Source organism: Patella vulgata, chromosome 5, assembly GCF_932274485.2.
Source record: "Patella vulgata chromosome 5, xgPatVulg1.2, whole genome shotgun sequence".
NCBI lineage: Eukaryota > Metazoa > Mollusca > Gastropoda > Patellidae > Patella > Patella vulgata.
This window is the reverse complement of record NC_065883.2, coordinates 70,781,395-70,802,469: the sequence shown is the minus strand read 5'-3', so window position 1 is coordinate 70,802,469 and position 21,075 is coordinate 70,781,395. Positions and strand designations below refer to the sequence as shown.

The following is a 21,075-nucleotide window of genomic DNA, read 5'->3' as shown; positions in this document are numbered from 1 at the left end:
TTTTCAACGCTGGCAGAATCATTACAAAATCCTAAATTTGTACCCTTTGAAGCCCAATGTGACATATTATTCACATGGCCAAATTTGGTCAAAAAAGAGAAAACTTTTAAAATTGTACTGGATATGTGATATTCCACTTCTGATTGGGTGAATACATAATTTTCATCAATTTTAAACAAGTGAGTGATAGCCTGGGTCTCTGAGGGTTAAGCTAGGGGTTCATGATTGGTAATTTATGGTTTCTGTTTTTATTATTCAATGCACCTATATACAGTGCCGGACTGGTAGGCCGAAAGTCCACCTGTCAGGTCATTGACCATGGCCCACACAAGTACGCGCCCAAGGCGCGTCCGAGGGGGGGGGGGGGGATCTGTGGGTGTTCTCCCCCCAGGGCAATTTTGAAAATTGACATTGTTGTTTGTTAGTTGTATTTTACGTCCGCTTCCACCGAGGTGATATCGCAGACAATTCGCAAACTCATTTTTCAAGCATTTCAGACCAAAGCAGAAGAAGGCAAATTTTTGATTTCCTGATACAATTAGATAACAGAATGACCTAAAAGCACTATCATTAGATGAATTTGAGAAATCTCTTCAGTGTCAAAACCCTTTTATTCTTCGTGATAAAAATATTGCAAATTATAATATACATACAGTACACGTATTTGACAGTGATGCGAGTCAACATAACTGTCAAATACGTGTACTGTATGTGTTGTGTTGTTTGTAAGTCATTTTTTTCCTATCTTTTATTTCTCCTGTCGTGTGTCCTGTCCTCTCCTTCCTTCTTTATTTTCTTTTCTCCCCCTCTCTTTTCTTTTTTTCTTTCTCTTTTTTTCTAAATAGGCATGAGCTTAGGCCCACCTGTCACGGACAGGTGGACACAGCCCGGCACTGCCTATATATAACATTTGGTAACGACCAATGGAACTATAGTCAAGTTTGATGTCTAATTGTATGTTTTCGGGGTCGAGGGATTGTGTTGATATACGAACAGAAGATATATGGGTGAAAGAAATGGAGGTGCTCACTAATATTTATCACTCAATACTGATTAGAGTTTGTAATATGATGTACAAGCTTTCCTTGTACTCTTTATTATGTATTAGTATTAACATGTAAAATGGGAGATAACCCCTCCTGGCTTATAGCAGAATAGAGTTATCTCCATTTAGGAAGTTTGTTGATTAAAGATGGCTGAACCATAAATAGTGTGTTTTATATCTCAGTGTTACCAATCCGTCCACATCGTCCGTACAATCATGAAACATGGTGTCAGAATGGATCAAAACTAAAAAGAAATCCTCACTCCTCATTATAAAATACGAATTTCCGACAGATGGGGCGGAATTAAGATACAGGAACATTTTTTGTCAAACTCACTAATTTCGGCGCCATAACTGATTTACACACACTAGCAAAACAATGTCCTCTACACCGCATCCTAACGTAGACTGGAGTTCAAAGAACCTTCCCGAAGCATGGAAAAAGTTCAAGCAACACGTCCGTTTGATGTTTATGGGACCATTAAAGAAAGCAACACAGGCTGAGCAGTGTGCGTACCTTTTAATTTGGGCCGGTGAGAAAGGCAGAGATATCTATAACACATTCACAGTTACAGAACAAGAAGCAGCAAGTTTAAATTCAGTTCTAGATAAATTTGACTCGTATGTGACCCCAAAGTCAAGTTCGTTATTCGCCCGATATCAATTTCAGACAAGAATACAACATGAAGGGGAAACAATAGAACAATTTACAACAGACCTGCAGCTCTTGGTTCAAGACTGTGCCTATGATAAGCCCCAAGAAATGGTCAGAGACAGAATTGTCTGTGGAATCCTGCACTCGAAAGTCAGGGAAAAACTTCTCGATATTGGAGATACGTTGGACATGACAAAGGCTATAGACGTATGTCGTTCACATGAAATAACACAATCTCACCTTAAATCAATGTCAAGCTCCAAAGCACAGCCACAGCAATCTCTAGAAACAGTAGACGCTATTTCAAAGTTCCGACATAAGCACACTGACAGATCGCAACACAGTGATGCTAACCGAAACCGAAGACAAGGCCAAAGGCAACGATCACATCAGAGTTCCAGACAACCTGATGAACGCTGTTCATTCTGTGGTCAACAGCACGGAAAACATCAAAGATGTCCAGCAAAAGGATCACAGTGTTCGAAATGCAGAAAATGGCATCATTTTGCAATTGTTTGCCGTTCTGGTTCTTTCAATTACAGAGATCACAGAAAGATACACACAATAGATCAGGATGATGACAGCTACTCGGATACTGATGTCAGCGAGTTATATATTGACTCTATAGAGGGCAAAGGGACACCAAAAGACCAAGCTTTTGTAAAATTGGAAATAGGTCAAGGGCAAACAACAACTTTCAAAATTGATACAGGATCTCAAGTCAATGTCCTACCATTCGACCATTTCCAGAAAATTCCAAACCCCCCTCTATTGAAGAACACAGAAGAGCGACTCACCGGATACTCAGGACAACAATTAAAAGTCCACGGATTCATAGATTTACAGTGTAGCTATAAAACCAAATCAGCCACTGATAAATTTTACATCATAAATACCACAGGTCCTCCCATACTAGGCTTGCCTCTCTTAACCAAAATGAAGTTGGTAAAATTCATATTTTCTCTCGAAGAAGCAACGATTCCACTCTCACGTGAATCCGTTTTGAATGAATACAAAAATATATTTAAAGGAATTGGCGAATTTGATGGCGAAGTCACAATTCAAATCGAAGATAATGCCGTCCCAGCAGTACATGCTCCGAGACGAGTTCCACATTCCATACAGGATCGCCTCAAGAATGAACTTGATAATATGGAGAAGAATAACATCATTAAAAAGGTTACAGAACCTACAGATTGGGTAAATTCGTTAGTCGTGGTAGAAAAACCACACAGCAAAAAACTCAGAATATGCCTGGATCCTCTGGACCTAAACAGAGCGATTAAAAGACCTCATTACCATCTTAAAACTATTGATGATGCTTTTGCCTTACTTAATGGAGCCAAGTTTTTCAGCAAATTAGATGCTAGATCTGGTTATTGGAACATCAAGCTAACGGAATCTTCTTCATACCTAACAACTTTCAATTCAATATACGGCAGATACAGATTCCTGCGCATGCCTTTCGGGATCATCTCAGCTCAAGATGTTTTTCAACGTAAGATTGACGAAATCTATGGCGATATTCCCGGATGCATAGCGATCGTAGATGATATATTAATATTCGGCAGAACACGTGAAGAACACGACGCTAACTTGCTCGCAGTTCTTAATAGAAGTTGCCAGAAAAATGTTAAATTGAATCCAGACAAATTAGTTATAGGGACCACAGAAGTTAGCTACTTCGGTCACCTTATTACAGCTGATGGAATCAAAATAGATCCAGAGAAAGTAAAGGCAATCGACGAAATGAAGGCTCCATCAGACAAGAAAGAACTGGAAACAATATTAGGAATGATCAACTACCTAGCCAGATTCTCGCCTTCACTTTCTGAAATTACAACTCCATTAAGGGAACTAACGAAGAAGACGATAGCATTCCACTGGGATCAGAGACATGACAGCGCTTTAAACCATGTCAAGAAACTAATCACCAGTGAACCAGTGCTGGCGTACTTCAATCCATCAAAACATATCACGCTACAAGTTGACGCATCAAAACACGGACTTGGAGCAATACTTATGCAGGAGCAGAAACCAATAGCATACGCTTCAAAATCATTAACAACATCAGAGCAGAATTATGCTCAAATTGAAAAAGAGCTGTATGCAGTGCTATTTGGTTGCAAAAAATTTCATCAAATGGTATACGGACATCAGATCACAGTTGAATCTGATCATAAACCTCTCCAAACCATAATGAAGAAACCATTAGCGACAGCACCAACACGTTTACAACGGATGCTCCTACAACTACAGAAATACGACATTAACGTTATCTTTGTACCCGGAAAGGACATTCCTGTAGCAGATACACTTAGTCGTAATTTCATCACAATACCACCAGATAACATGTCTCAAGAAATGGATTTACTAGTCCACAGCGTAATAGCCAACCTACCAGTTAGTGATCAGAAAATGTCAAAACTACGGAAAGAGATAACAACAGATCAACAAATGAACAAGTTGAAAACAACTATTCTAGATGGATGGCCACAACACCGCAAGAAATGCCCATCAGAGGTACAAGAATATTGGAATTACAGAGACCAACTCACAGTCATGGAGAATCTTATATTCAAGGGACACAAAATAATAATTCCCAAGAGCCTACGATCCGAAATGTTGACAAAGATACACTCTAGTCACTTTGGTATAGAAAAGTGTCAGCAGCGTGCCAGAGACATCTTATTTTGGCCCGGCATGAACCGAGACATTGAGAAGATTGTCACCAACTGTACAATATGTGGCGAGAAACAGTCTTCCAACACGAAGGAACCACTAAAACCACATCAGATACCAACACGACCTTGGCAGAAAGTATGCACGGACTTATTCACCATTAACAACAAGAACTACATCGTACTCACTGATTATTACAGCCGATACTTCGAGATCGACAAACTTCATTCTCTCTCATCAGCAGCAGTTATCAGTAAACTATCAGCAAACTTTGCTCGCTTCGGCATTCCAGACATAGTTATCAGTGATAATGGTCCGCAATTCTCCTCCAGTGAATTTTACAATTTCGCCAAGACTTGGGATTTCAAACACATCACGTCTAGTCCAAAGTACCCACAATCAAATGGTCTGGCTGAGAAAAGTGTACAGACAGCAAAGAACATTTTAAACAAAACGAAGAAAGATGGTGGAAACACATATATCAGTCTTCTGGAATATAGAGTGACTCCAATAGACAATTTAGCTTCCCCAGCACAATTACTAATGGGTCGCCGTCTACGTTCCATCCTCCCAGTAACAGAAACACAACTCCAACCTGAAATACAAGATCCTGCCAATGTATGTGCCACACGAGAAAACAGACAAACCCAACAGAAACGCTTTTATGACCGAACAGCTAAGCCGCTTCCAGACCTTCAACATAACGACAAGGTGTACGTCCAGAAAAGCGACAACAACAAATCTTGGACACCTGGCATAATTTCCAGTGTTTTGCCACACAGATCTTACCTCGTCAGAACATCAGATGACCAAACGTATCGGAGAAACAGACGACACATAAAACAGAGATCCTCTGAAAATGGTCCAGAACACTCCATACAACTCAACAACCAAAAACCAGAAGCCAATAGCAGCATACCATCCAGAAAGAAATCTAGTCGCACTATAACCAAACCAAAGAAATTAGACATTTAACATGTGCCAAAAACTGTGTTATAAAATGTGATCACTAAAATGTGATAACAAAATAACAAGTAGTATTTTAGAGTATTTCATATAATTTTATTCAAGTTTCAATTTTCATTATCAAATTTATTACATGCAAAAGTTAAAAATTAAGCTTTGAACTATATGCGTAATCAATGAAGTATTTACTAATGCTTAAAATTATTTTTATTCCAAAACAAAAGGGATGTAATATGATGTACAAGCTTTCCTTGTACTCTTTATTATGTATTAGTATTAACATGTAAAATGGGAGATAACCCCTCCTGGCTTATAGCAGAATAGAGTTATCTCCATTTAGGAAGTTTGTTGATTAAAGATGGCTGAACCATAAATAGTGTGTTTTATATCTCAGTGTTACCAATCCGTCCACATCGTCCGTACAATCATGAAACAGAGTTTGTTAAATATAAATCTTACAGAGAGAGAAATGGGGTTTAACGTCCACTCGAAACAAACTAGGTCATTTCGGGACTAATGGTTTAATTTTATTTCAATAATTCGCTTGCGCATAGCGGTCTTTAGTGGTGGGAGGAAACCGGAGAAAACCCACGAGGTTGGACAGGCGACCCTACTCCTTGTCACGTACAACCGGGGATTCGAAACCACGCCAGTCGCCTCAATGACAGACTTTATGATACAGCGCGCGCACGCTAACCATTCAGCCATCCAAACCCCCTAAATCTTACAGCCAGGTTCTTTCAAGTCCGTCAACAAGGGTGATTTCATCGTTGCCTTATATATAAGGGGAACTGTAGGTGGGGTTGCTGAGGTATAAAATGTAATCTGGGGAACAATAAACGTAGTGTTCAAAATCAATCTTTACAGAATGGCAATCTGTTCTATTTTTCAATATAGTTAACAAAAAAAATAAACCTCTAAAGCGTGCTTAATTTTATTTCTTTTAAAGGATCTTTTCTCATCAAGATATTCATTTTCATTATCACATTTCGTAACATGCTTTGAGATGAAACGGGAGTAAACACACGAGGTTGAGAAGGCGCTGCTCGCCACATACGCTCACACACAGCTGCAAGCCAGAGGTGACCAGCCAGCTAGAGGTCGAAGCGCGGCGGAAAAAAGTATCGATTTATATACCGCGAGAAATACGTTAGTCCGACCTTAACCTTGCCAAATAATTGTTCCTGGATAAAGAGTCCTTGCATCTATCCTGACCTTTCGCATTACAATTTCGACTTCGTATGATGTAGCATATTATCATCAATATTAGGTCATGATAATTATCATATCGAGATAATTTTGGTGATCACGATGTACCGGTTTTTCAATATTTTTAAATAAGTCCGATATGATAAAATCGTCGATGACTTTATCACGATCTACCGGAAAAAAACTGTATATCGCCAAACACTACCTCTAGAGGCCACAGTTTTTATCCGATTTGGATGAAACTTTAAATATATGTTTTTATCATAATGATCTTGGTTCCTGTTGATAATAACACACATCCAAACGTAACTTCCTGGATTATTTTAGTTTGTGGTTTCTATAAGGTCCGATTTTAAAAACCGTTTAGATATATCACCATTCCACCATAATGAAGGTTGAATTTGAATTTCAGGAAAATCGAAATGAAACTGCCCGACAAAATGACCGCTCTTTGTGCGCAAATTGTGTACAAATATATAATACAAAGATCATGGACCCTCTAGAGGTCACAATTTTTATCCGATTATGATGAAACTTAAAACATATCTCAGACCCTTTTGATATTTGTGCATTTCAGACGATACCTTTCTGGATTATGGCCCTGATTGTACAAAAACATCGTTTTTGTTTTTAGTTTGTTCTCTATCCATCTCTCAAAAATGTTGGCGTATTCTGCCTGGCAGCCGTTGGTTTAGTATGGACATAGAGAATTTTTGATTAAGCCCCGTATCTTTAGTTTAGCCCCCCCCCCCTTCCTTCACTTCAACTTTAAAATCTTATTTGAAAAGGGCAATCAGTTATACGTAACATGGTATCTGGACTTTTGTATTTTTACTTGAATATCCCTTTAATAGGGTGATGTTTATTGGATTTGAATTATGAAAATGCGATTGTACCAGAAAACTATTTACATATTTACAAACAGAAATGAACCTGCTTTTCACTAATATTTCACTGGATTTCGTATTTGGACATTGCATACCCCCACCCCAGACCCCGCAATCATATGGAGGTCAATCGTATTCAGAATTAGATGTTATGTACTTATGTCTAATACTGCTTTTACAATACAAAATACCTCTATTACTTATGTCATGATACCGCTAATTCAAAATACAAATGTTACTTTACATAAAACAATCGACACAATACCTAAAATGATACGTGCAATGTCTTTTCACTTTCGACATTGAACATTGAACAAAGCATAATTGTCTTGGCATCTTCTACATTTCACTATCTACATTACATCTTCGTCTTAGTAACTTCTACATTGCATTACCGAACGTGTTTTATCTCGACTGCATTATCTTTTTATGACATGTGGGCGGAGCCTAAAAGAGGTATGGAATCATCAACAATAACTTCTCCCAAGGAAAGACAACTCTGATAACCTTGTTACGTGCCTTTTTTAGTCAAAAATGGACTTTAAGGATGTCAATTCAAAATATACTATTAGAACTTAGTCGAAGATTCAGAGTAATAGCTAATAGCTTAGAATCTGGTCAATCTCTTGGTGAATCAAAACATCGAATTGAAAGTTCATGTAATATTTTATCTACACTAGATCTTGAATACAGCCATTTTAATTTTGAAAATTGTACATTACATCTTTCGCAGTGCTTGAACTTAATAGAACGTGAAATTGTTGAAACTAGAAACCAATCTATTGGCGGATCATTTGAACATTTGTGTGTTACTAGTTCTTGTGGCACTGTTGGTGCTCCTAAAATTTTTATTCCCCCTGAGCATCTCATGTTTTTAATATCATGTAAATTTACAATACAACAGATAGCGGAGTATTTCAATGTTAGCAAGAGCACTATCCAAAGGAGGCTATCTGAAAATAATATAAAAATCAATGACAAATATAGTTATATTCCTGATGATGAACTAGATCAATTGGTTACAAATATTATTGCTAATCATCCCAATATAGGCTACCGAAGTGTATTAGGATTTCTAAAAAGCCAAGGCTATTATCTCCAGCTAAACAGAGTTCGAGAGTCAATGCGGAATGTTGACTTCGAAGGATGTATTCTCCGCAAATTAAATTTGCGACCAGTGAAGAGGAGGAAATATTCAGTCCTTGGATCCAATTCTCTATGGCACATAGATGGCTATCACAAATTGATCAGGTAAATAAATTGCATTCTGCTTCTTGTAGAAAACTTTTGGGTCCAAGGTACCCCCCATGCCATGGAGATTTTTTATCACGCCCATTTTCTCCTGAACCGTTGATACGTAGGGTAGATAAAATACGATTTTCCTTATAACCACTGCAATAATTGATTAGAGTATTCATATGTCTTTCATATGATACCAAAATATGTTTCATCAAACTGTTTAATAGCCTGAAATTTAAGTCCTAAATACCACCCCACCATCTAAAAATGAATAAAAACAGCTACATAATGAGTTTATGTTGGATTTGCTGGTAATTAAAACTTCGGTGTTACATAACCAATGCTATGCTTGGTAAGAGTATTTATTTAAGAGTATTTATTTTTCTTTCGTATAGTACCAAAATTATATTTAATTCCGAAATACCTCCCCTCCACGATCAAAAAAGAAAAAATGAATAGCTATATTGTGAGATTATGTAGTTTTTTCCTGGTATTTACCAGTGCAGTGCCATGTAACCACTGCATTGATTGGTTAGGGTATTTATTCTTCTTTCATATGGTACCAAGAATATCTTTCATCAAACCGTAAAATAGTCCGAAATTTAAATCCGAATTACCCCTCCCTGATCAAAAAAGGGAATAAAACTAGGTACATTTTCAGTTTATTTAGCTTTTGTTGGTAGTTAAAATTGCGATTCCACTTAACAACTGCATTGATTGATAAGAGTATTTATTCCTCTTTCTCATGGTACCAAAAATATCTTCCGCCAAATCGTTAGATTGTCAGAAATTTTAATCCGAAATAACCCCCACCCATCAAAAAAATAAAAAAAATAGCTATATCATGAGTTTATGTAGTGTTTTCTGGTACTTAAAATTGTAATGATTCGTAACCACTACAATGATTGATTACAGTATGTATTCTTCTTTCATATGGTACCTAACATATTTTCTATTAAACCGTTAGATAGCCCAAAACTCAAACCTGTAATACTTCTCACTCGTCAAAAACGGAAATAAAAACCGCTATATTGGAAGTTTATGTAGCTTATGCTGGTATTTAAAATTGTAGATTCACATAACTACTGCTTGTATTGATTGGAGTAGCTATTCTTCTTCCATCGAACTGTCGGATAATCCGAAATTAAAATCCGAAATGTTATCCCCCCCCCCTTATAAGTGGCAACAAATATAACTACATCGTGTTTTTGTGTAGAATATTTTAGTATTAAAAATTTTGATGCCATATTACCACCACAATGACTGATTAGAGTGTTTATTCTCCTTTCATATAGTACCAGAAATATCTTCCATTAAAGCGACGAATAGTCCGAAAATCAAACCTTAAATATCCCTCCCCCTCTTAAGAGGCAACAAAATACATGTAGCTACATCGTGAGTTTATGTAGCATTTGTTAGTATTTGAAATTGTAATGCCACATTACCACCACAATGACTGATTAGATTGTTTATTCTTCTTCGTATGGTACCAACAATATCTAACATCAAACTGTTGGATAATTCGAAATTTCAATTTGAAATACCCCTCCCTTTTTTTTCTTTTTTGATGGATGGAGAGTATTTCGGATTTGAATTTCGGACTATCCGACGATTCGATGTAAGATACATTAGGTACTATATGAAAGAATAATAAATACTCTTATCAATAAATGTTGTGGTTGCGTGAAATCGCAATTTTAAATACCAACAAAATCTACATAAAATCTCAATGTAGCAATTTTTATGATATGTCCATTTTTTATGGGGGAGGGGTATTTCGTATTTGAATTTTAGACTATCTGGCGGTATGATGGACGATATTTTTTGGTACCATAGGAAATACTCTAATTAATCATTGATGTGGTTATATGTCAACGCATCTTTAAATACTAACAAATGCTGCATAAACTCATGAAGCAGTTATTTTTGTTCCATTGTATGAAAGAGGAGGGGTTTTCGGATTTGAATTTCCGACTATCCGACAGTTTGGTGGCGAGGACGATATTTTGGTACCATTTGAAAGACAAATGAATACTCTAATCGATTATTGCAGTGGTTATCTGAAAATTTTTATTTTATTTACCCCACGTATCAACGGTTCAGGAAACAATGGGCATGGTAAAAAATCTCCATGGGGGGTACCTTGGACCCAAATTTTTTCCCGTTAACAAGTCCCCAGACCCAGGGGCAGGGGCAAATAAAGATACCAAAGAATTTAAATAGTTTTCAATGTTGATTAACCAGACGCTTTTTTTCACTCACATTGAGAGACTAGACGCGTTTAGCTCAGTTTTATTAAAATCGAAAAGAACAAAGGAAAATATGTTTGTAACATGGTTGGATAATTTTCCTTTGTTCTTTCCGTTGTATAAACAGTTTATTTCCCTCTACTATATTCAATGGACCGTAACCATGCATTAACTAGACGTTTTCAATGTTATTGCACGGTTTTACATAGTTAACACATGTTACAAGACATTTATAGCACATTTCATTCGTTAACAAGCTTAACAACTCAGCCTGACGGCCTCGTGGTTAAACATGTTAACTCATGAAACTAGTGCTATAAATATAACTTAATATTGAGAGATTTTTGGGAAGGGTGTGTTGGAATATATTACCACCTTTTTTATTATATGGAATATCAAGAAATTTTAAGACCTACTGAAGAAGCTCATATTGAAGCCTTGCATTTTGTTTTCTTACCACGAATACAGAAAAGTTTAGATGATTTTAAAGTTGCTTTCAGCCACAGACAAATTAGAACAGCAAACAACGTGACACCCTATCAGTTATGGATGAGTGGACAACTTTATTCAGATAACGAAAATATACTTGAGGTAATACTTATTTTTTTCGACTCAACCTCAACCGATGTGTAGGCTGCACTTTATATTCTCCCAATCAGATGCATTTCCAATTCTAAAATCATACCAGTACAGGTAAAAGCTTACTGTTCAGTTTCACTCATAAACGCTTCCTCAAACTTCAGTAACAAACAGACAACAAGGTCAGGCAATGGCTACTGTTTAGGCAAAATTTCAATCTATGCCTACTTCGTGGCACATGCCCGTTTTTATTACCCCTATCTGTTCCCTGATTAATGATTCTATCCATTAATAGTTTCCTTACCAGTTAAGTATAATTTAACTGTTCTTTCTCTTACAGGAAGACCTTACATACTACGGATCCTGTCAAGAGGGTCTTATCGCAGAAGAATTCCCAAGTGTGGTTTTAAGGCAGGACACTACCTAAGAATTTTACATTGATAACAGAAACTTGCCATTTAGTGTAATATTAGTATATGATGTCCCAAACCAGATTTGATAATTTGAGCGCAAAATGTTTATTTGTTGTCATGGAAATGGTGGCCATATTGGATTTTTTTATATATTCACGGTGGCTATGTTAGGAAATCAAAATCTTCAACAATTTTATTGAAACAAACTATTTTTGATTTGGAATAACATATATAGGCATTAAAGAGTGCAATAAGGCATACATTTTACTATTTGAATGTTAATAAAGAACATTATGCATCCCACATAAAACAAGTGGGTGTGGCGGAACACACCACTAAAAGGATTTTGTACAATAAAAATGTCCAAATGTATAACAAACACTTTGAAAATCACCTTATTGCAAACAGTAGCTATAGCACTAATCGTATTCCAAAGATGAGACACGACTTGAAAAATCAACAAATTTTAACTATTTTGGGCAATTTTAGCTGATATCAAAATTTGACAGTCACCATAACTAGCGTGTTTGTTTATGTATGTAAAGGGGATGGGAGATGTCCGAGGGATAGATGTCTTAGGGTGCAGATGTCCTAGGGGGGGCAAATGTCCGGCGGGTAAAAGTCCGGGGTGTAGATGTCCTAGGAGGGCAAATATCCGGGGGGTAGATGTCCTAGGGGGGGAATGCCGGGGTGGGGGGAAGATGTCCTCGGGGGAAATGTCCTGTTCCCCTGGATGACACACGCGCCTTTGGTATTAAATGCGCCAGAGGCATGAGTGAACATCCTAACCCTGGTTATCCGTCGCTGAAGTCTTGGTAATGTTAACCAGTCAGTTGAGCAGTACTAATCGAAAAGATACTATCGATAATTCCGGGAAATTTTATAAAATAAAACACGAATTTCGTGTACATAATGAAATTGGTATGTATAAACCCAGGAACACTGCCTATGTTTATAAAGGACGCATCAGAGCTCCATCTTGGGCAAAATTTGTTGAAGTTACATTATTCAATTTGGACAGAATTGATTGTTGTTGAAATGACCTGAAAATGCAGGAAGTATGGCCTGGAAATTTAAAATTTCCTGTGAGAGGCCCCCATATCCCCTCCAATTGTTTTGCGTCGGCGGCGTTTACAGAGGCATAAACCCTGTGTACAGGTAACCTGCCTACTCACTTTTTTAGCCCCCCCCACCCCATCAAACATTTCTTGTCAGGGCCCTGCATCTATAACATGCTGGCGGCATATAATTTTTGGGCACCAGCCACCTCTGCCCCCAGAAAACATTGTGCCCGTACGCGATTGAACATGTTGACACCCTTAAATGCAAATATCTTGCAATTCACTGTAAACCACACTTTACATAACATCATTTGCATTTTTCATTCAATTTATTCTTTTAAAGGGAGCCGTGATGGCTCAGTGAGTACGTGCTTGCTCGCTAACCAGGAGGTCGGGGATCAGCTTCCCCTTGTCAGAACTATTTGACCCAGAAAAAGTCGATTGGTGTGTCGGAAGCTTTCCAAGCTCTACCCGATGTTTTACCATTGAAGACTAGTAGAAGTATCTTGCCACATTACATATTATAAAAAAAATTTCTATACATAATTTTTCAGTATCTGAGTTTGAAATAATAGGGAACCATGTAGTAATTCATTTAGATTAGCTCATGTGTCAGAAAGACAATTGATGTATTTCAGTAAATCATATTGAATAACAAATAATTTAGCTGTTAGATAAATGACGATGAAAATTATTCATTAAGATTTATATTTAAAAAATGTAGCTTTGATATAAACTTCTCTCTTTGGTCTTTGATTAACAGACACATGTGAGCACAATATACAAAATACAGATATGTAAAAATTATTTTGTAAACTACTTTGACTTTGAATGTTTATTGCAATTTTAAAATACTTAATAATGCAATTAATATTCATTTGAAAACATTTTTCGTCTTACAAAACATCACTTTTCTGTAATACTAAGGATACTAAGGTAACATTCAAACTACTTCATTCCAAAGCCATAAGAACCGACAACTATTCAAAGGAATGATTCTTCAAAAAGTTCAAAAGTCTGAATCTTGTTTAGGTTTGGGAATGTTAAAGATGGCGTGCATGTATTAACTGTGGACATTTTTTTTGAATCATGATCAAATAAAATGAGTCCTTGTTGAATGTTTTTAGGTAGTCCTGTACTTCCAACAAGAGCCTGTAATATATGTCCAGTATTCAGTGTTACTTGAGTTTCACCTCCATTTTCAGGATTAATCCATGTTGTGGTAACTTTCTTTTCTGAAAAATAATATTGAGACTTACACTCACAGGGAATGAACTAAAAGTTTATGGTTAGTATTTTGGAATAGTGAGAATGTAGCCTTTCAACAGGTGAGGATGAAATCAGATTGTGAATCTCCTATAAGTCGAGCATCTAAATGAAAATGATTAATAATTTAGATCATATACAAATTATATAATGTCATCATTAATTACAATAGAAGTTCACACTGCACTCCACAAATATCAATTTGGGTCATAAATTTAAATTTTGTCCACATGTTCAGCAGAATTTAAAGGAGCATAGTCTGTAACTCAATATCCTAAAAAATCTTTGACACCGAAAACGCTATTTATTGGTCAATTTAAATCAACATTGGTGAAGTGAACTTAATGTGAAAAGATGGGCTTCTGATATTCGATATTCAAAATAATATAACCATTTTTAACTATGGTACACGATTCGTACCAAATTACTATGACTTCTCGCATACCTTGCCGAACATACATTTTTCGAAATTAGAGTAAAAACGGAAAAGATTGAATGCAAATCAGTGTATATACATTTATATTTCATTATTATATGCCTAAAATGTCATATTGATACAACTAATACAAACTGGTACAATATTTCCTATAGTGCTCAAGAGGGATTAAAATATATCTCTCTTATCAATCAGATATCAAATTTGCTCTCCAACTTCTTTTAAGTATCATGCTTGTATAAGCACAAGGAACAGAAAGAAGCACATATTTAATACTAGTATTTTATTCAACAATTTTAAGGTTTAACTCTTACTTACTGTAATAGACTGTGTGAACTGGCATATAGAAGAAACCTTCCTTCTTTTTAAAACTGGCAACTCAGTATCCTGAAATAGAAATAATTTATCAAAATAGAATGAACATAAAGAAAACAAAACCCAAGGTGCAAAAAATTTGCTGAAGTTTACAAAGGATTCCTATTTTGGCTACCCAAATACATAGCTCGAAAGATATCATTGAACTCTATTGTTTAAATGACAGGACACTTAATAGATTTACAACCACAATGATGATATGCTACTAGTTTTATCCATTCTGACGAAAACTGCAGCTTGTGGATAGCAATACTACATTTTTGAAAAATGGGCATAAGCTGTTCCAAAAACCATAGTTGTCTCTCTTCTGGTAAAATGATTAGAAGTACCATGTTTTATTGAAGTCTGACCAATTTCTATACTTTCACATTATGAATGTGTAAAAATCGATGATATTACAAAACAAAAAGTTAAATTTACCTTATGGACCTGTTTTATATGTTTTTTCAAACTCACAACAGGAAACTCCTTTGAACAAACAAAACAAATTTCTTTTGGACAATCTTCTGATGGCTGGAACAGATAATCAAAAACTAGGTGAAAAGAAAAGGAAATATTCCACAAGTGGGAAAACTGCTATAAAGATAAAAGTCATATTCAATCAAAATAAATCAATTCAAATTAGATTGAGACATCATTCATATACAATAAATAATTGGTTCCTCTGATTTCAATCTTACTGAAAAACCACTGATATACATGTCTGTTCGAATTTTCATTTAAATCTGATGCAAACAGTACCAGTAGTCATAATAAGGCAGATATGGTCTCTTTCATCTTTGTCTCCATTGTTTGGACAGTTTGATACAAATTCTTTTTTCCATAAAGCTAATCAGCTGATTCATGACAGCTAAAAAAATTGGTCACTTTAGACTGGTATCCGATTTCAATTTATTAAAGTCAAAAAGAACAAACCTCATCCTCATCACTGGTTCCATTATTGCAAGGCAACTCTTCTTGGAGAGGTCGAATATAGACAATGCTTTGTCCTAAACTACAACAATCAGCCAAATAGGCTGAATTGTAACCAATACTTGGTGGAGGAATAAGCTCTAAACAGCTTCTAGAACAAGTTCGGAGAAACTCAAACCCCCACCATTTACAAGTTTGGGATAATTTTCCAACAAGGCTTTTCTAAAGTGAACCGGATCAGAATTCTTTAATAACACAATTCTTTTTTCTCCCAGTTTGGCTTTTAGAAGATTCAGTTTCATAGTGTTTTTGGGACATAATCCTGAAATAATGAAAAATGTCTTACCATAAATTTGAAAGAAATGTTTGTGTTGTCCACTTGGAGACCTACTATGTGTTAAATTCATTAATCAAAAGCAATGCAATAATTATAGGTGTTAAATGTCAATATTGACCAACTTTTGGCTGAAGTCCAAGTCCAAAAATTTTTTTAGCTCCACTACAATAATATTGTGGTATTTAACGCTAATGACTAATGAGGCAGGGTATACTCACAAGTGATGCCTCCCAGCAACTAGGCTTGTCCTCTTAACATCCCCTTTGGCAGTGGCGTGCTGGCAACGAAGGCAGCCGCCTACCCTGACCTAAAATTTTGTCAAAAAATAAAAAAGAAATCGTCTGGAAATTACCCAGAAGTTTCAAATCCGTACCCAGAAGTTTCAAATCCGTACATAATTGAAACAGTAGGTGGGTAGGGTAAGACTTTTGTTGTCCTTCTCATTCAAAAAGTGCCCTTTTTATGCTCTCGCCTACCCTGCCTCTGCACGCCTCTGCCTTTTGGAGAGTCATAGTTGATACCGTAATGTATTCATATTATACACACATTTATTAAGACCCACTGAAGATTTCTGCCAATTTTTTTCAATATTGGTCAAGAATTACATATATATTAATATATAGCCATACAAACACACAATCACTCACAGGTGAAAACTATATTTCTTCATATTGTAAAGAAATTTTTTTTTAAAAAAATACTTAATATTTCCAATTTAAGTAATTAATTATTAGTAGGCCTAACTTCAAAAAAATACTAGAAAAAAAAAATATCTCATTGATAGTCTTTTTCGGATAACTAATGAAAATAAGTATATAATATACCTGATTGGGATCAGACAAACAAAAAATTTTGTGTGACCACCTTTCTTCACTAGGAGATCTCTTATTTTGACTCTGACTAGTAGGTCTTTGAATTTTTCTGTAAGGAGCAAACAATCTTCTAACTTCATTTGGTATTGATGTAGTGGCAGTAGTACCAGTACTAGGAGTGATATTGGTGGTGGTTATAGCCAAAGGAGAGTTATTAGCCCTATTTGAATTTTCAGAACCTACCATAGCACTCTCAATCTCCACTGCTGTTTGCCTTAGCAGCTCTACAAGTTTTCAGTACCTATGATTAATCTTAAACTCACTCTTCGTCGGCATTGAACTGACACAATTACTGGTCTTCGTTTTCTGTTTTCCAAAGGTCTTGCAATAACTAAATGGTTGACCGGTACAGGTATTATTTTGTTGCCTCTTGGAATATGCCATTTGTGGGGTATGCTGGAGCAACTCTGATTATCTGGTACACAAGTGAAATTGTGCAACTTTAGACCTTGAAGAGATTTGAGGAGACCAACAATATGCGAACAGTCACCAGTCAATTCTGAAATATCAATTTAGTGTGTTGTATGCTTCTGCCATTTTAAACTAGTTGATTATTCTGTCATTCAGGTCACTGAACGTTTTATCAATAATGTATACACAGGAAAGGATTGATACCTATTTGAACAGTAGACATATAGAGTGTAAGCCTACTTGGCTTTAAATTAATTTATCCCCCCTCCCCCCCCAAAAAAAATCCGATTTTGATTTTATAAAAATGTAAAATTACTTTGGTTTGAATTAAACCACTTTATCCCCGTTTGTTTACCTGTAGGCCTAACCAAGAAAATGAAGTTGGACATGTTAAATATGGATGACTGTCAAAGACGTTTATGGGATAGGCATTGGTATATAAAAAAAACAAGTGTAAGAAATACCAAAGGAATTTTGGAAAGATATCCCATATACCTTGGTAATTATTGATGGGACAGAACTGAAAACACAGACTCTTTGTGCTTTTGGAATTCAGAGCCAACTTTACAGGGATTATAAATCAAACCATGCTGTGATGGCTGAAAAAGGGTTTAGGGCCTACTATTGAAAATGAATTTAATAAGATTGGGTTGAAACTTTATATTCCAGCTTTTGCTGCAAGTGCTTGCCAGATGTCCCCAGCTGGCATTTTTAAAACTCATGAAATTTCAAAACACAGGGTACCTGCACATTGAAAGGGTTATTGCAAAATACGGTTTGTTTGTTGCTATCTGACACTATTTCTGGGCACTTAGGTAACTGACAAGGAGTATGTAAAAACTTGAATAAAACTTATATTTATTGTTATTTATTGTGTTGTTTTAGCATAAAATTAAAATTAAAAGTTTAAATGTAAGTTCACCTGGTAAGATAAAAAAAACCCACCTTTTATCAATACCGTATACACAGGAAAGGATTGATATTTGAACAGTAGGCCTATGGGGTGTACTTCAACTTGCCTTTAAATTAATTAATTTATGGCCCCCTCCCCCCCCCCAAAAAAAAAAATACCTTAAATAAAAAGTAATACATGTATATTTACCCAGCTATACAAGTACAGTAGGAGTCAGACAACTTTTCGTCTTTCGTCGCCAATATATATATGAAGTCTGTGTGGTTGTTCACTTTTCCTCATTGACCGCCAACATTTAGCATCCACACGAACGGTTCCATTTACATCGGAGACCTTGATGTTATGTATGTAACCCTGGGTAAAATAGTTGAGCCCCTTCTCCAAAGTCTTTTTCGAAAGAGACTCGCTGTTTGGCAGAAACGAAACGGCTATTTTATCGGGAATGTTCTACAACGAATCTGACATGATGTCGGTTGTCTGAATCAGACTCTGGGGGCGGAGCTTATCTCCAAATCTCGGAACCGTGAATTCAGTGTGCGATGAGAGAAATTTACCCAAGATATGGCTTATCTGAATTGTCCGCTTTGAATACATACGCCACTCTAATTAATTAGTTAATCTATTCAGCATCCTGCATTAATCTATTCAGCATCCTGCATTGCTCTTATTAAAGCACTGTCAGCCCTTATTTCACTGTTTGAAATTTTTTGCAACAAACCATTATGTTTCATCAATTTTGTATCTCAAAATTTTGGTTGCCAACCTCATACAACTTTTGTTGAACAAAAGACATGACCATTTGTTTCTCTCTATCTGTAGTGAAAAGCATTCGGCCCAACGAAAATTTTGGGAAAAGTTGGAGCCGGGCAAAGAGGCCAGAATTAACATTGAAGTCAATGGGGAAATTAATGGTGGTCTGCTTCCTATTGTATGTTGTCCTCAAGGGAGGTTCCGAACAATATCGTGTGTCTTGTGTTATAATTGTCATATTGTTATAATTTTATGTAGGCCCTACATGTTTACATTGTATGCTGTCCTCAATGGATGTTTCGATACAATAAAATCTGTTCTTATCTATGTCATTGTATGTTAATAATTACCTACATTAATGTTTTCCTTCTGAATTAATTAACTTATTTGTAAAAAGTGTCTACAAATATATTTGCAAAAAGTGTCTATAAATATGGTTGACAAGTTATGTTAAAATTAATAATATTTGTATATTAATCATGAAATGGCCTATATAAAAGTTATGATTACCTCCCTTATAAAAGCAGTATTCACTACTAGATCAACGCTATATTTCATTGGAGATTTTTGTGTATTCCTTCTGAAAAAAATAAATTAACTTATTTGTACAAAAATGTATATACAAATGTTTTACAAGCTTACATGTTAAAATTAATAATATTTGTATATTCAACATGCAATGACCTATATAATAGTTATGATTACCTCCCTTTTAGAGCAGTATTCACTACTAGATCAACACTATATTTCATTGGGGATTTATGTGTATTCCTTCTGAATAAAAATTCGAATTAATTAACTTATTTGTAAAAAAAAAAAAAAAAAAGTCTATAACAATGTTTTACAAGGTTACATGTTAAAATTAATAATATTTGTATATTAACCATGCAATGACCTATATAATAGTTATAATTACCTCCCTTTTAGATCAGTATTCACTACGAGATCAACGCTATATTTCATTGGGGATTTTTGTGTATTCCTTTTGAATAAAAATGCGAATAATTAACTTATTAGTAAAAACAAATGTCTATAACAATGTTTTACAAGGTTATATGTTAAAATTTAAAGTATTTGTATGTTAAACATACAATGACCTATATAAATGTAATGATTACCTCCCTTTTTGATTAGTATTCAGATGTAAACACCCTTTTTGATGCCATTCGATATCTATACTATAGTATTTATTTATATTCGAATGACCAGTTTCTATACTAAAATGAATATATAGGCGCAAAAAATAGAACCCTTCCATGCATGGGACCTCTCCTCTAGGTTGATATTGATGATTTTTGGTATTAGCCCATAAGACATAACTATTTATAAAAAAAAAAATTGCCCATATTTGGTGTTATATTTTTGCCTCACTTGAAGACCAAAATATTACTAATAAAACAGACTTGCAGAAACATTATAAAACAACTTTATTTTTAACGCTAAACTTGTTAACTATCCAATATATAATTTCATCAGAACAAAATACAAATGTATTCTGTATTAGAGCTACCCGGTCAGATGGTAGTTATAAAAACAGTCACTTAAACCGTTAATACAGAGATAAATCTAGATCGGCGTTGGCAGTGTGTGAACTTGCAATTTTTTGGTAATATTGTTAACCCTTTCAGACTACACTTTTCAGAATAGGAAAGTACCCTTGGAATCCAATTAATTTGCAAAATTTTGTTGAATTACTGATCATTTTCATTTCATGGTAATCTATAAAATTCAGTGAACATGGTATATGAAAATTATGTTTTTTTGGCTAAAAGAATGGTCAATGTACTAAATACTCAAATTTGGACATGACCAGTTCAG

The 21,075-nt window shown here is 35.5% G+C and overlaps 2 protein-coding genes across 2 annotated transcripts in view; one reads left to right on the top strand and one right to left on the bottom strand.

The window, feature by feature from the left end:
• LOC126820614 (uncharacterized) overlaps positions 1-19,786 on the bottom strand; it is a 74,187-nt gene extending 54,401 nt beyond the window's left edge. The window contains exon 1 of the mRNA XM_050548695.2: positions 19,768-19,786. The gene's annotated coding sequence lies outside the window, so the exon portion shown is untranslated. The remainder of the gene's footprint in view (positions 1-19,767) is intronic.
• On the top strand, positions 1,214-5,722 carry LOC130013006 (uncharacterized). Its single transcript, XM_056101340.1, has 2 exons — positions 1,214-2,070; positions 4,990-5,722. The coding sequence occupies exons 1-2, from the start codon at positions 1,425-1,427 to the stop codon at positions 5,355-5,357; spliced, it is 1,014 nt and encodes a 337-aa protein (XP_055957315.1). The 5' UTR covers positions 1,214-1,424; the 3' UTR covers positions 5,358-5,722.
• Positions 19,787-21,075: the final 1,289 nt, after the last annotated feature.